At 40.5% G+C, this 15,913-nt stretch overlaps 1 protein-coding gene across 1 annotated transcript in view; it reads right to left on the bottom strand.

Annotated features, from left to right (window-relative positions):
• XYLT1 (xylosyltransferase 1) overlaps positions 1 to 15,913 on the bottom strand; it is a 281,800-nt gene that overhangs the window by 41,562 nt on the left and 224,325 nt on the right. The window contains exon 6 of the mRNA XM_075830169.1: positions 5,675 to 5,891. Coding sequence (XP_075686284.1) covers positions 5,675 to 5,891 — 217 coding nt within the window. The remainder of the gene's footprint in view (positions 1 to 5,674; positions 5,892 to 15,913) is intronic.

The raw sequence follows: 15,913 nt of genomic DNA, 5'->3' as shown, positions 1-15,913 counted from the left end.
ATTGGTAACACATTACGCCGTAATGGATTAAAATCCTGCAGTGCCCGCAAGGTCCCCCTGCTCAAGAGGGCACATGTACAGGCCCATCTGAAGTTTGCAAATGAACATCTGGATGATTCTGAGAGTGATTGGGAGAAGGTGCTGTGGTCAGATGAGACTAAAATTGAGCTCTTTGGCATTAACTCAACTCGCCGTGTTTGGAGGAAGAGAAATGCTGCCTATGACCCAAAGAACACCGTCCCCACTGTCAAGCATGGAGGTGGAAACATTATGTTTTGGGGGTGTTTCTCTGCTAAGGGCACAGGACTACTTCACCGCATCAATGGGAGAATGGATGGAGCCATGTACCGTCAAATCCTGAGTGACAACCTCCTTCCCTCCACCAGGACATAAAAAATGGCTCGTGGCTGGGTCTTCCAGCACGACAATGAGCCGAAACATACAGCCAAGAAAACAAAGGAGTGGCTCAAAAAGAAGCACATTAAGGTCATGGAGTGGCCTAGACAGTCTCCAGACCTTAATTCCATCGAAAACTTATGGAGGGAGCTGAAGATCCGAGTTGCCAAGCGACAGCCTCGAAATCTTAATGATTTACAGATGATCTGCAAAGAGGAGTGGGCCAAAATTCCATTTAACATGTGTGCAAACCTCATCATCAACTACAAAAAACGTCTGACTGCTGTGCTTGCCAACAAGGGTTTTGCCACCAAGTATTAAGTCTTGTTTGCCAAGGGGATCAAATACTTATTTCTCTGTGCACAATGCAAATAAATATATATAATTTTGACAATGTGATTTTCTGTTTTTTTTTTTTTTTAAATATAATCTATCTCTCACTGGTAAAATTAACCTAGCCTAAAAATTCTAGACTGTTCATGTCTTTGACAGTGGGCAAACTTACAAAATCAGCAAGGGATCAAATACTTATTTCCTTCACTGTATATATATATATACACACACACACATATATATATATCTATATATATATATATATATACACACACACATATATATATATATATATATATATATATCCTCTACATCTACAGGAAAAAATGGTTTCACCATCATTACAGACAGGGATTCTTTACTGTCAGAGCGGAGAGACTATGGAACTCTCTGCCACAGGATGTTGTGGTGGTTGATTCTTTGAACAAGTTCAAGAAGGGCCTTGGTGCCATTCTTAAAAAATCTAATATTACAAGTTATGTCTACTAGATTATGGAGATGGGATGTGGATTTATTCTGATTTCCATATTTGGAGTCAGGGAGGAATTTTTCCGCTAATGTGGCAATTGGCATCAACCTCATGGGGTTTTTTCCTTCCTCTGGATTAACCTGTTAGGATTATAGGTTGGACTTGATGGACCTTTGTTTTTTTTCAATCCTTACCTATGTAGCTATAAATAGGGTTCCACTAGCAGAATAAATGTGGTGCTCACTAAAATTTTACTGTCAAAACCTGGATTTAAAATGCAGGTCTTGAGATGATACACAATATTTACCGACAAGATAGACCACATATTAGGAAATTATTTTCACTGCACTAGAAATCGCTATGTATATCCCCCACAACCCCTCAAGTACACAAGATGTTTACCAAAATAACACTGACAGAGGATCTCATATATAGTAATTGTCTCCCATACATGAAATGTACCATATTTTAAACAACTTAAGGAGTAGCCTACTTTTGCCAGCTTCCTTACTTGTGGGTGAAACAACAAGTCTCCATTTTACACATCCTGCAGAAGTGTCACAGTACATAGGTATCTAAGAAAGACACATCTAAGGTACCTAGGTATCTAAGTAGGACACATTTAAAAATCTCTCTTCGCTAAGCTTGCAAGCTCCCCCTAGTGGTTGCTGCAGGCAGACAGAATTTTATCATTTAACTCTACAGCAATGAAAAGGGCAGCAGAGTATTATGTACTAATGTATTTCTTAACATATCGTCAGAGGGATCAAAATCCCTCTGACGATATGTTAAGAAATACATTAGTACATAATTTTGCACCTATTTATATAAAATAAAAACTCAATAGGTAGACCAGGTTGATCAAGTTTAATGACTTAAAAAGAAAAGAAAATTATCAGTACAATTTTTCTCTTATAAGTTTTTATTATGAGAACTGAGAGTTTTCATTTGCTTATCAGTTTCCGTAAAATGTAAAGTGGATATAATGAATAGGGGCGAACGAAAAAGTCTGATATATTAAGAAAAGTCCAAAAAAAAACCATCGTATTTTCAGCTCATGATCCCATTTCTAAAGCCTCAGGCACCAATATCAGAGAAACAGCAATGGCTTATTCTTTTTCATTAAACTGTGTGGAGGCTGAAAATCCTTTACATAAAAATAAGATTACTATGGGTGTTATAGCCTCGATCCTAGAGGGTCAAACATAAGACGAAATTGCTTCTTAAAGTGTTTCATACAGGCTACTTAAGAAGATAAAATGGTTTAACTTAATTGATGCTGAAGTGACTGTTCTTTATAATGTTGCTATGCTACAGACTGAATTGCCTTATAAAACATTATGTTCCGTCTATACTGTACAGTCTTTTAGGTCTTGCTTGCTATTTACTTCAAATCTTTTCAGCTTCCCACAAGTGTATGGTGACTTAATAATATGGCTTTCAAGTTTCCAGTACAGTTATTATGCCTTATTTCACCAATTGTGAACTTGGATGACATTTCAGAGAGAATCAATGCCAATTAAAGGGGTTTTCTCATATGCCATAAGTATCCAATACTTTGGGAACCTCTCTCATCGGGAGAAGGGGGACCACTGAACCCCATTCCGCCAGGTGTGGGAACCTCTCTCATCGGGAGAAGGGGTACCACTGAACCTCATTCCGCCAGGTGTGGTGGCCGCCAGCTGCCGCATCCTGGCATAGATTGAAAGGAGATGTTTATAGTCTACGAGAGTTATGGAAATGGCTAAACAGAGATTGCTGGGCTATTTCCATAACTCCTATAGACTTGAGTCGATAGAGTCGCACACAACAACTCTCTACTCAATTTCTGCCTGGATGAACAGTGGCCACCACACCTGGCGGAAAGGGACTTCAATTCTCCTGATAGGGTCCCAGAAGTGGCACCCCCATTTTTTAGACATTTATGGCATACATGACGTTAGTGGGAAAACCCCCGTATGGATTTAAATCATCAGATACTACAATATCTATTTCCTATCAGGCCTAAACGGTGGCGTTTATGTGTATATAACATTAATTTATTCGGATCCACACGAGGTCTTACTGGCAGCACTGCATCTGATAGAAAATAAATGTTGTCGTCAGAATCTCCCTTTAGGCTTTGGGCCTGCAGCTTCAGGAGATTATACTCCGCATAGAATAACATATTAGAAGACGGTTTCCACATTCCTAGTATACTTTCTTTTGGCAAATCTCCTTTAAGTAAGAATTTGAGTTAACAATACAGACAAATGCTACTCAATAATTTGTGTTTTCCTGACATATTTTTCAATTAAAAAATAATTTGATAAGAAAACATCAGATTGAACGAAAAGAAGAGGGAGAGCAATTCTAGGGGGAAATATTAGGATCTATAAATAAATAGCATGGCATTAACACTAGTGTACTCTTCCAAATAATCCCCCTGACATTGTTTAATGCTACGTGACAACCCAGTGAATATGTGTTTTATGCTTGAATTGGCTGGTTAAAATGATAAAGGCATGAATTTTCACTCGAGCGCAGCAAAACTTCCCAATTATCCATTGCCCTGTGTCCTTTTATAATGATACAGAAATTCTCTGCAAGATAATGGACGAAAAGGTTATCGGAATTGAGAGGAAAAGGTGATTGCAACTGAAATGGAATTAAAATGGATTATTTAACATGTGTGCTGAATTGAACCAGTCAAATTATGACAACCAGCAGTCTGGTAGATGCACAATGGCCTAGATTTGAAGGAGCATGTGGCGTAAAAAATTCTTCTGCACACAGAGAAAATATTCACACTCTAAATGCCTGATAATGCTGTTGTAGAGGACTGTAGAGCTGTTTACATAGCTTTTATATGTAAGTAATTCAGGATGTGTTTATACACCATTCAGTCGATTAAAGAAAAAACACCTGCCTAATATTGTGTAGATCCAGCTCATGCCGCCAAAATAGCTCTGACCCGTTGAGGTATAGACTCCACAAGATCTCTGAAGCTGTCCTGTCGTATCTGGCACCAAAACGTTAGCAGCAGATCACTTAAAGGGGTTGTCCATTACTGGACAACTGATAGGTCATCAGTACATGATCTGTGGGGGTCCGACACCTGGGCCCTGCCCCGTTAAGCCGCCGAGCACCGGACGTACATGCCGGAAGCAGTTGGCTCCTGCCACTGAATAGTGGCGAGCTGCTGTACTGCAGCTCTGCTCCTACTCAAGTGAATAGGAGAAGAGCTGCAGTTCCGCAACATGGGCGCTATGCTATGTACGGAGCCAACTGCTTCCGACTCCATACATAGCATAATGGCCCATAAAATCCGGTGCCCGGAGATAGCCGGAGCGGCTGAATGGTGCGGGGTCCGGGTGTCGGACCCGCACCGATGATATACGGAGGAATTTTCGCATTGTGGCAGGTAGCAATATCCTGCTGAAAGAGTCCATTGCCTGAATATCGTTGCCATGAAGGGGTGTATTTAATCTGCAACTCTATTCAGCCTTGAGCTACAGAACTAAGTAACCTAAGACTGGTTGCTAGGGACATGGTGCCTAACAACCTCATATAAAAGACTGTGACTGTTAATCAGTGTATTCAAAGCAACCCGACTGTCTCAAATTACTCAGCTGTTCATCTCAAAATTGAAGTGGCGCTGTGCTGGTAGAAGGGGGTGAGAAGATTGTAGCAACTAAGCCATGCCTCTGCCTGCTTTATTAGGGCACGTTCAGACGTGGCAGAAATTTTTCACTGCGGATTTTCCATCAAATTCGCGGCCAATACGCAATGAATCTGCAGCAAAATTAGAATATTTGAGGATCCGTTCAGACATGGCAGATTTCACAGCGAATTTGCTGTCGATTACCACTGCGACCTGTCCGAAGTGGAATTCCGCAGCAGATCCGCCACATCTGAACGTGTCCTTAATTATACTTTTTTCATACAGATACATTTAACTGGGGAAACTCTTCCTCTTAATACTGAACGATTTATAGCTAATATGGTACATGCTATGCCCCTATGTAACCCAGATGTAGCAAAGTTGACCACAATTTTTTATGAAAAAAAATAAAAAATAACTGTGTGGTCAGAAGAATGTTCCGGCACATAATAATCTATGTAGTATCTGGTTCATACTTCATCCACTGTAAAAAGTCAATACGTAGATAATAATAGACAGGGAGATGCACATTACATCCATTTAACTACAAAATACGGGTACAATTAATAAACCTAATATCAGGCTGACGAAAGGTAAATTAGTTTATTGACATTCCTAAACTATTTAATAACTTTCCTAGGACAGAAATGTCTGGCTGATATATTCCCTTTAATATAGGTTAATGAAGACGCGTATACTACCTTCACCTTGCCGGGGATCCGTATAGATGTACATTAAAATGCACACTTTAGATCCATGTAAAGAGACATCTTTAACTAATCTCCAGTCTCCATGGTTTCATATAACACTGACAAGGTATATATTTAACATACCTCAGCTGGAAGCAGCGTATAGGAATAGAATCGCTTCATCTTTGTAACTAGATCATCATTGGAAAAGGTCACATAATCCACAAATTTCCTATTGAGGAGAAACCAGTCTGAGCCACCATCTACGGTAATTCCTTCTGGGATTTTCCTGTCTCCAAGACGCCACATGTGGGTGTCACATTCGAGGAATAATCTGTCCAGACCTTGTTTTCTGATAAATCTGATAAAAGAAAGGAAAGAAACAAAATATAAACCAATATAACAGTAATTCAAACTCTGTATTTTGAATGATATGCAAGAGAAAGGCAATAGAATTAAGTGAACATTTCCGATCACACAATGCAGTTTTTTTGTGGACTGGGGAGGGGGCTAAAACAGTAGTGGATATAATTAAAGGAATAGTACAATTCATCTAAATCATCAATAATTACGTAAAAAAAATACTGAACCACCAAACTGCTTTGGTCTTAATGTTATATGAAATGTTACACAGAAAAGGCACAACAAAAAGCTGTATAAATACATAAAAACCATATGGGGTGATGCAATAAAGGCCGCAAGTTAACACCCATTGGAGTCCATTGGGAGAAACTGCCCAAAATTCACATAAACACGGTCCCGTTACCACATATCTTGGGTGGGGAGACTGTTAGCTATCCACATGACTATTCTTCCTAAATTGCTTTATACATCCAGATCTTTACCTGTGCCTGTCCCCAGGCGTGCTCTGGCACATATCTAGGGCAACATTGACAAAATTATCTGGGCCAAATGCAGACCCAAGTTTGTAGATAGATTCTTTATCGTTCTCCTAAGTCTGGATGTCTATGGCTACCAAATTTAAAGTTATATTACATACCTCCCAACTTTCAAGTAACGCAAAGAGGGACAACCAATGCAAGTTTTATTCCTTTCAATCCACGCCTTTAATCCTGCCCAATCCCCACCCATACACACCTGGTTCAGCCCTCGCAGTATCATTCTCCCAAAATGCCTCACAGCTGCCCCATACAGTATAATACCCCCATAGCTGCCACCACACAGTATAAAGCCAACACAGATGCCCCATACAGTATAATGCCCACAAAGGTGCTCCCATACAGTAGAATGCCCACACAGATGCCCCCAGAGTATAATGCCCACACAGATGCCCCCATAGAGTATAATGCCCCCCATAGCTGCCTCTAGTGCCAGTGCCCACATATAAAGTGCCAGTGCCCACGTAGATAGAGCCACAGTGCCCATATAGATAGTGCCACACCCCTTAAAGATAGTGTCACCCCCCTGTACATAGCGCTAACCCCCCTGTAGCCATTGAGACTCCCTCTAGGGGCGCAATCACCAGCTAGAGCATCGGCCACGTTGTGACCGGGGATTCCACTCCAGGAAGAGCCTCTGACATCACTGTCCATATATGGACAGTGAAGTCAGTGGCACCTCCTAGAGCAGAATCCCCGATGACAGTGTGGCCGATGTTGTCGCTGGGGATTCCTCTCCAGGAGGATTCCTTGACGTCACTGTCCATATATGCGACTCTGGTATACTCATAGACATCATTTTAACCTAATGTTCAACCACTGCTCTTTGCAAAACCTTTTCCATAACTTGGATTTCCCCCCAGATAAGACTCCTGCTGCCTTTCAGTGGAGCATGAATCAACGTCCCACGGCTCTCTTCCTCCTCACTTGAAATGGACAAATTAAATAGTTTCAAGAATTGAGAAATAAACTGAATATCGCTTTAAGAGAACATTAGAGATATATATGCAAATATATTCACTCCATTTCAACAATCTTTAAAATCACACCTGGGACTCTCAGTTTCACATTTGAAATTACAGACTGACTCCTACTCGACTTTAGGAACCTGAGAACTTCTGATTCCCCCTACTATGTAGCGAAATGGGAAAAGGAAATTGGTCCTATCCCTACTCTTAAAGGCTATGTACACCTTTGAAATCGTGTTTGTTTGTTTGTTTTTTTTAAATAAAATGGCTATCATTGTGATTATTGCAACTTTTAAAATACTTTTTATTAAAAATTATTTTTACTTTTTGAGATACAGCTGCTTTGTATTCTATATACAGAGCAGATGTATCTAGCGCTGAAACCTGTATCCGTCAGGTCCGCGGGATTGACGGCTTCAGTGAAAGCGGGTTCACCTGTTATTAACTAGATATGATAGATTACAGGTGGATGCTGCGTGTCAGAGATACGCAGGACTCGCTGACACTGAAGCCGTCAGGTCTCTGACACGCAGGATCGACCTGCTATCGATCACATCTAAGTCCATAACTTATATGTGATCGATTACATGTGGATCCTGCTTTCATTGAACCCGTCAGTCCATCAGACCTGACAGATTCAGGTCTCAGCGTACGATAAAGCGTGTGATACAGCTGCTCTGTATACAGGATACAAAGCAGCTGTAGCTAAAAAAGAAAGAAAATAATTAAAAAAAAAAAAACGAATCTGAAAGTAGCACCAATCACACATTTTTTTTAAAAAAAACAACACGATTTCAAAGATATACATAGCCTTTAACTAGATGGTATTTTACATGTTAACGACTGGCAAAAATGTTTCCTACTTAATCTAATCTATGCTTCCGCGGCTGTGTTGAGTGGGCACATTATGTCACATCTGGTGGACTTGCCCAGTAAGTTCAAACTCATAGGATCCAGGCTAAACTGAATCTCCATGTCAGCTTTTCCCCGATTTCGAATGTTTCTAAAAAACAGCATAGATACATTTTCTCTTCGCTGCAAGGTGGACCATTGCTATAAGTTAGAAGTCCACTGCGATCCCCTTTAAAAAAAAGCTATTCTAAAATTTAGAGATATTCAGGGTTTTGATTGTATTGTAGCGACTTGACCAGAAGATAAAGTCTCAAGATACGGCGCTATTTGATCACAACTGCAGGACTCCTTCTAAAGTGGATCATTTGGAGATAGACGATTTCAGCTGACATCCGAATTCTCTGGCTACCGTCTCTTTTCTTTTCTCTTCCTGACGCCCATGACAAGTTCATATCTCTTTTAAGAAGCAACATGTTGTCCTGCTGTTTATTGTGCCCCCTTCTCTCCCCCTATTTCCCGCCTTGCTTTTTGTCTTCGCAACTTCCCTCCCCAATACTTGGATGCTAATCCAATTGGGTACTGCGCTATTAAATGCACCTCTCCTCTGTTGTGAGGAAACCATGGAAAATTTTGTTGAGATGAAGAAACATAAAGAAAAAAGATTTGACAGTTTCGGGTTCACACAGATCCTGTATACCTTGCAAAGTATTTCTAGTAAAACGTAGTATATCTGTCATGTGTGGACTTACCCAAATAATCTTGGGAGTCTTTGAGGTAAAATTAAATTATGTGTCTGATTACCTATTGAATTGCAATTTAATATTACTGTAATCCTTTTGTAATTTCAGTATAAATATTCCTTTTCTAAGAAAAAAAAACCCTCCGCACTGACTACTATTATCACTGAACACGGCACAGACAAACAAAACATCCTTATTTAGAAATAAAATAATGTCTGAGTGACAGGAAAATAACACATCTGCAGCTCATCCTTCCCATAATTGTTACTCGAGAATTGTCATTGGCACTGAAGCAAATACAATCTTAGTTTTAAATAGGAGGACTCATAAGTCACAGTTCCTGGTGAGGGGAACGGGAGGTGCCGAGGCAGCTTTTAATGCCAACAGTAGAATCTCAGGCAATAATGGATAATTTTAGACTGGCGGCTTCATAATTACAATTATAATAATATGTACTTATCTACGAGCGCTTGGAATAGGGAAATTACTTATAATTTCTGTTTGCATTTGTCCCTTTTTCTGGTAGAAATCGCTTCTTTGAATTTATTGCACATCACGGATAATCTGATGAGCAAGAATAATGCAAAAAAAAACAAAAAAAAAACAAAAAACAAAAACCTGCACTATAAAAATAAAAGGAGGACTGCAATGTGAACACTTGTAAATGTTTACTGGTTTCTTATCAATAAAACAAAACTGGTGTGGTGTGGTGAACTATTACTACTACTACCACCACTACTACTACTACTACTACCACTACTACTACTACTAATACAACTACCACCACTACTACTACTACTACTACCACCACCACTACTACTACCACCACTACTACTACTAATACAACTACCACCACTACTACTACTACTACCACCACTACTACTACTACTAATACAACTACCACCACTACTACTACCACCACTACTACTACCACCACCACTACTACTACCACCACTACTACTACTACTAATACAACTACCACCACTACTACTACTACCACCACTACTACTACTACTACCACTACTACTACTACCACCACTACTAATACAACTACCACCACTACTACTACTACTACTACTACCACTACTACTACTACCACTACTACCACTACTAATACAACTACCACCACTACTACTACTACTACTACCACTACTACTACCACCACTACTACTACCACCACCACCACAACTACTACTACTACCACCACTACTACTACTACCACCACTACTACTACTACTACTACTACCACCACCACTACCACTACTAATACAACTACCACCACCACTACTACTACTACCACCACCACTACTACTGCCACTACTACTACTACAACTACCACCACTACTACTACCACCACTACTACTACTACTACCACCACTACTACTACTACCACCACTACTACTACTACTACCACCACTACCACCACTACTACTGCCACTACTACTACTGCCACTACTACTACCACCACTACTACTGTCAGGGATCATTACCATGTATATTGTCTGAAAAATATTATCCTCACACATATGTATATACATTTCAGTTCTTTGTGTAATATACTGATATATATAACAAGTTCTTTGTTCATGTCGGACACACCTATGGAAGACACCGCCCCCTGGAATGCAAAGAGGAGTGTGCAGAAGAATGTATAGGAAAAGTTACAGCTGGGGAGCGAATAGAATTTAAGGAAGTCCCACATCTATAGGGAGGGGCATGTGTCTTCTCTGTGTGTGTTTCTTTGTTCTGAATAAAGTTCAGTTCCTCCTGGCTGACATTGAAGCTGTACCTCAGACATTTGTGTGGTGTACTTCTCTCCAGGCATGCCTTCAGCTTTCAATTTACAGAGGTGGTTATTCGGTGTGAAATACGGACCTGACATTTGGCACCCCAGATGGGACCTCACTCGAGGAAATATCAAAATCCGGACAATCGACAATCACAGGGTGAAACAGATAACTCAAAGTTGCCCACTGAAGGAATTTGATCACCTCCGCAATAACACGGTAAGCGAATTGATTTTATAAATCTTCGTCTTATCTGTGTTAGTGGACAGTCTTGTGGCGATCTGTAGAACCCTTTTGTTGATTTCCTGGACTCTCTCAGGCGACAGAGGTGATATTTTCCGCTGTGAGGTAAAAAACCTGTGAGACCTTAGTCGCGCCCGACTAACCATCCTCTGGGTAATTAGGGACTAGATAGAAAATACGCGGGCACAATATATATGTGTGATAAGTCGTGGATAGTATTATAACCTGTCTTATACAGGGGCACGCGGGCATAAGTACATGTGTGATAAGTCGTGGATAGGCACGCGGGCATAAGTACATGTGTGATAAGTCGTGGATAGGCACGCGGGCATAAGTACATGTGTGATAAGACGTGAGACGCGGGCACGCGGGGTGCAATGATGCACTGATAAGACGTGTGATAAGACGTGAGACAAAAACACTGATAAGTCGTGTGATAAGGCATATGCGGGGTGTATAAACTGAAAAAAAAAAAAACTGTTAAGTCGTGTATTAAATTGTAAGTAATATAGTGGCCAGACAAGAGAGTTGTAGACCGAAAATTGTAATATAAGTTACGTGTATAATATAGACTGTTAGAATGGATGGTTTACGGTCCATATTCAAATCATCAGGATCACCCGATCCTATTCAAGATTTGGTGAAGTGAATGGAAGTTAGTAATAAGAAAGGTATTGTATGTTATATGTATTAGAAAACACAGGACCAGCCGACGCCCGGTAATGGCGTCCGTACCTCATGTTGAGTGTGCCCTCATTGTGGGTGGGAAACCACCCCCCCCCCTTCACAGCTGCGCACTGTGTTTCCAATGGGAGAGGCTGCCCCCCCTGCCCCTGATGTGGCCACGCCCGGCCCAACCAAATCAGTATGAAATAATCACCTTGTTAATTTTGTCATTTGTAGTGTTTTTTTTCTATTTACAGAAGTTCCAGTCTAGTTCACTGATGAAACAACACGTCATCATAATATAGAGATGGTGGCCGACAGATTGTACTGTTAAAGATGTGTTTGATACGTAGATAATTCCTATACAATGGTGTGATGAATGATTGCAGATACGTATGTTGTTCTGCCGGCATTGAAAGTGTTAAGATTGTGAGAAGCTGTGAGAAGTTGTGAGAAATGAGTGTGTGACCCCCCTCCCTCTCCCCTGTAGTGTGCTGTGTTTGGGAGGAGGAGGGGGGCTGACTGGGTGCAGTCTGCAGGGCTGATGAGACAAAGGGATTTCAATATGCACTGCTGATATATATATATATATATATATATGTAATGTGTACAAACCTAAATAAATTTCTTCTCTTTTGCGCATGCGCTGTTGTTTATAAAAGTTCCGATATTTATGTGTTCCGATGTGATCAGATTTCATGTGTTTTGATGTTAATTCAGATGTATTAAACTTTAGATACTGTGAGACACGGGGTTTTGAAAATGTATGTGCCCCCACCGTTCCCTATTTTTATATACAGTTTATTGGTTTGCAGTAATTAATGTGATCAGAGATAATATTTTTTTTGTTTTATTGAATAACTAACTACAATTGTTTTGTTTTTGATTTCACACATGAGTTATGTCATTGTAAAGATCAAATGTATTTTCGTCAGGAAAAAGTCATTTTTGTTTCAGGCTGTTGTACATTACAGGGGGTTAAATTAGTGTTATGTTGAGATGTCGTTTTGAACTCTGCTACATCACTCTCGCAGAGTCCACAAAGGGGGGAAGGGTGAAGGAACTGATCAGGTACAATTTTGGTTTGTTCAGGTACAATTTTGGTTTGTTTTGAGTTAATTAATTTGGTTTCAGAAGATCTAAAAATGTGTAAGAGACCCCAATGAGTAATCCAGATTAAATGTGTATGAGAGTAACCTACATTTTGAGGTTTGTGTAGATGGTTGTGTAAGAGACCATCCCCCTCCAGCAAATATACACAGGAGGCAGAGGTGACGTCACTCAAACGAGTCTTTATGGATTTAGATGGGGAGAAGGCAAAACAAAAATTGTCTGGACATTGTTAATTTGATGTAAAGATTTTAGGAATGTTTTCTTTTTATTTGTTTTTGTATTAATCAAGTATTTGCAGAACCTGATAAAAGTGAGATTCTCAAAGAGCTCGTGATTATCAGATGAGTGTGGAGAAGTGTATAACATTTGGTTTTATTTTAGAGAATGAAGACGCCACGCCTTTGAGATGTTCTATCTATATGTGACATGGGTTTTTAATGTAAATTTGTAATAAAGATATTTTATTATACAGTATGTACAAGCCGGGATACGAGGCACCAGGTAAATCATCCAGAAACCACTCTCACCTTCTTGTTCATCTCAAGGAGCAGAGCTGGAGGTGCTCGCTGAGGCTTGTAACCTGGCAGAAGGTAAGACGGCCGACATTTACACTGACTCTAGGTACGCTTTTGGCATCGCCCACAATTATGGGCCCATTGGTAGTAGGAACTTTATTGGATCATCGGGTAAGCCAATTGAGAGAGCGAGAGATGACAGAACTGACAACAAGGGTATGTGCAGCCAGGTGTCAGTAAATTGGCTTGTCCCTGGATACAATAATGCCACCACTAGGTTTGTAGCAGCCGGCGTGATGTGCGCACGGCATGACATAGGTAAAACAGCAAAGGTACCTGTGAAGCCCGGCCAGATTACCCGTCCCAGCGACTGCAGAACATACAACTACCCGAGGTAGAAGTGTATGACAAAGTGCTCATGTGTGTAGACCTGTTCTCAGGGGGGGCCTGAAGCCCGGCCGATATCTTCCCCACTGCAGACGTTGTGTGTAAGTGACGGGGGAACAATGTTATCCCAAGTATTGAACTGGTGTTTGTACAATGATAAGATGTCAGCAGTTCTCTAGACATTGTCCCAAGGTTAGTTTGTTTAATAATTGTATTTAAGAAGTGTTGTGGGAATATTAAATACTGAGGTTAAGGTTTATGTAAAGTTCTGGACCAGCCTTAGCATTGGACTATTAGAGTCATGCGTCAGATAAAAGGTACAGAAGTGGAATATTCCCATTAGAAAACATTTTTATTTGTTTATTTTTTATTTTTGTTGTGAAAGGGAAATTTTAGAGCAGAGAATTCTGTGCAGTGTATATGTGTATGTATAGATATGTATATAAAGAAGAAGAATCAGTTTGTAAGTTTTAGTTACTGACCAGTGTGAACGTTTGATGTAAAGATGCTATTTGTTAATGTTTTTCTTCAAATTAATTATTTGGTAAGATCTAATTGGTATGTCCCAGGTTTTACAGCTGTCGCTGCTAAATTCTGTTAGAGCTGTTTGATTTGCCTACAGAACAGTCTTGGCAGACCGGTGCCAACCTTATCATACCCGCCTCCTACGAAGAGAACCGACCTTGAGAGGCCTTCCCAGGTAGAACGAACCAGATTAGAGTAAGAAAAATAGGTTTAAGACGCTTGTCAGATAAACATGTGGAATCTGTGTATCTTTCTGTGAGGTGGAGATGTTCCAGGCAATCAGATGAGATCAAGGTACAAATCCTGCTGAAAAAGTATCACCAAGTGCAAATGAAATGTACCCAATAAGTTACACATCTTCTAGGTGCCCTGTCCATTGTAACAGAGAAGTTTTTCCTTATATAAAGGTGTTTGATGTCATTTAGGGGCCTGACATTATTGTATGTACTTAGAACAACGTTTATAGTGTATGCGGATGTTATCACCAGATTAGTATTTATTTTAACAATTGACAAGAGTTGGGGGTCCCCAGCAATTGCCAGTAAATATGAACTAAAAGACTTTTAACACGATGAACTCCATCACTGAGATGCGGCAGGCGCAGCCTGAGCCAGTACAACGCGTTTATCATGAACTGACGGCAGTGTCACAATTCTAAGCGGCCGCCCAGACAAGTAACTTGCCAGAGGAAGAGTACAGATGCGGAGGGTTTGATAGTCACAATACAACTCCACTAATCCGCCTACGTGGGATCTCACCCCAGGCTCACAACATGAGGTGCTATGTACAGCCTGATGACGTAAACCAAAGGAGACGGTGTCGGACAGATGAGAAGGACCAAACCAAGTCCTGATGACATCAGCAAAGTAAAGACCAAAGACCTGAGTGAATCCGTCAGCAGGATCAAGTGTTTTGATAAGTAAGTGACCAGGAGGGGGTAATAATAACTCCCCCACTGGACACCAACGTAGTCTGACTCCACAATTGTGTGGGTTACCCTGAGGGTGACAGTCAGTGAAGAGCAGAAGACAGGAGAAGAAGAAGACGATGGTGTACAGGACTGGCAATGAACTGATGGGACCCGAGACCTGAGGGTGATAGCATGAGATTGGTGATAGCATTATGTTATTAGCTGAGGCCCTATTGTTTATAATGTCTGAGGTTTATAATTATAATGTGTGTAAATATGCCACGGTGCTGCAAATTACAATCTGAGGAGTTTTATGTGAAGGTCACTGTGCTGCCCATGACCTGTTATATCTGCAGGGGTAAAGTCCCATTAGGATAGTAAGTGACAGTGCGACAATTATTACTGTTAATAAAAATGTAGACCGGATTAATATATATATATATATATTACAACCAGCAACGGTTTGTAGATTATATCAAGACAACCATCCTGTATCCAGAGGAGAATAGGGAAAGTTAGGACCACTCCGACACCTTGGAAGTCCAGGTACAAAGGGGGGTTACTCATCAGGAGTAGCTCGTCTCAAGCTGGTGAAGAAATCCAAAACCCCTACCCGCCTGGTTCGAGTGGTCAGTGGTAGGTTGCTAGGCAAGACTCAGGGATAGAATAATATTTTTAGGGGGGACTGTCAGGGATCATTACCATGTATATTGTCTGAAAAATATTATCCTCACACATATGTATATACATTTCAGTTCTTTGTGTAATATACTGATAT

Source organism: Rhinoderma darwinii, chromosome 6 (assembly GCF_050947455.1).
Source record: "Rhinoderma darwinii isolate aRhiDar2 chromosome 6, aRhiDar2.hap1, whole genome shotgun sequence".
Taxonomy (NCBI): domain Eukaryota; kingdom Metazoa; phylum Chordata; class Amphibia; order Anura; family Rhinodermatidae; genus Rhinoderma; species Rhinoderma darwinii.
This window is presented reverse-complemented; position numbering and strand designations above follow the sequence as displayed.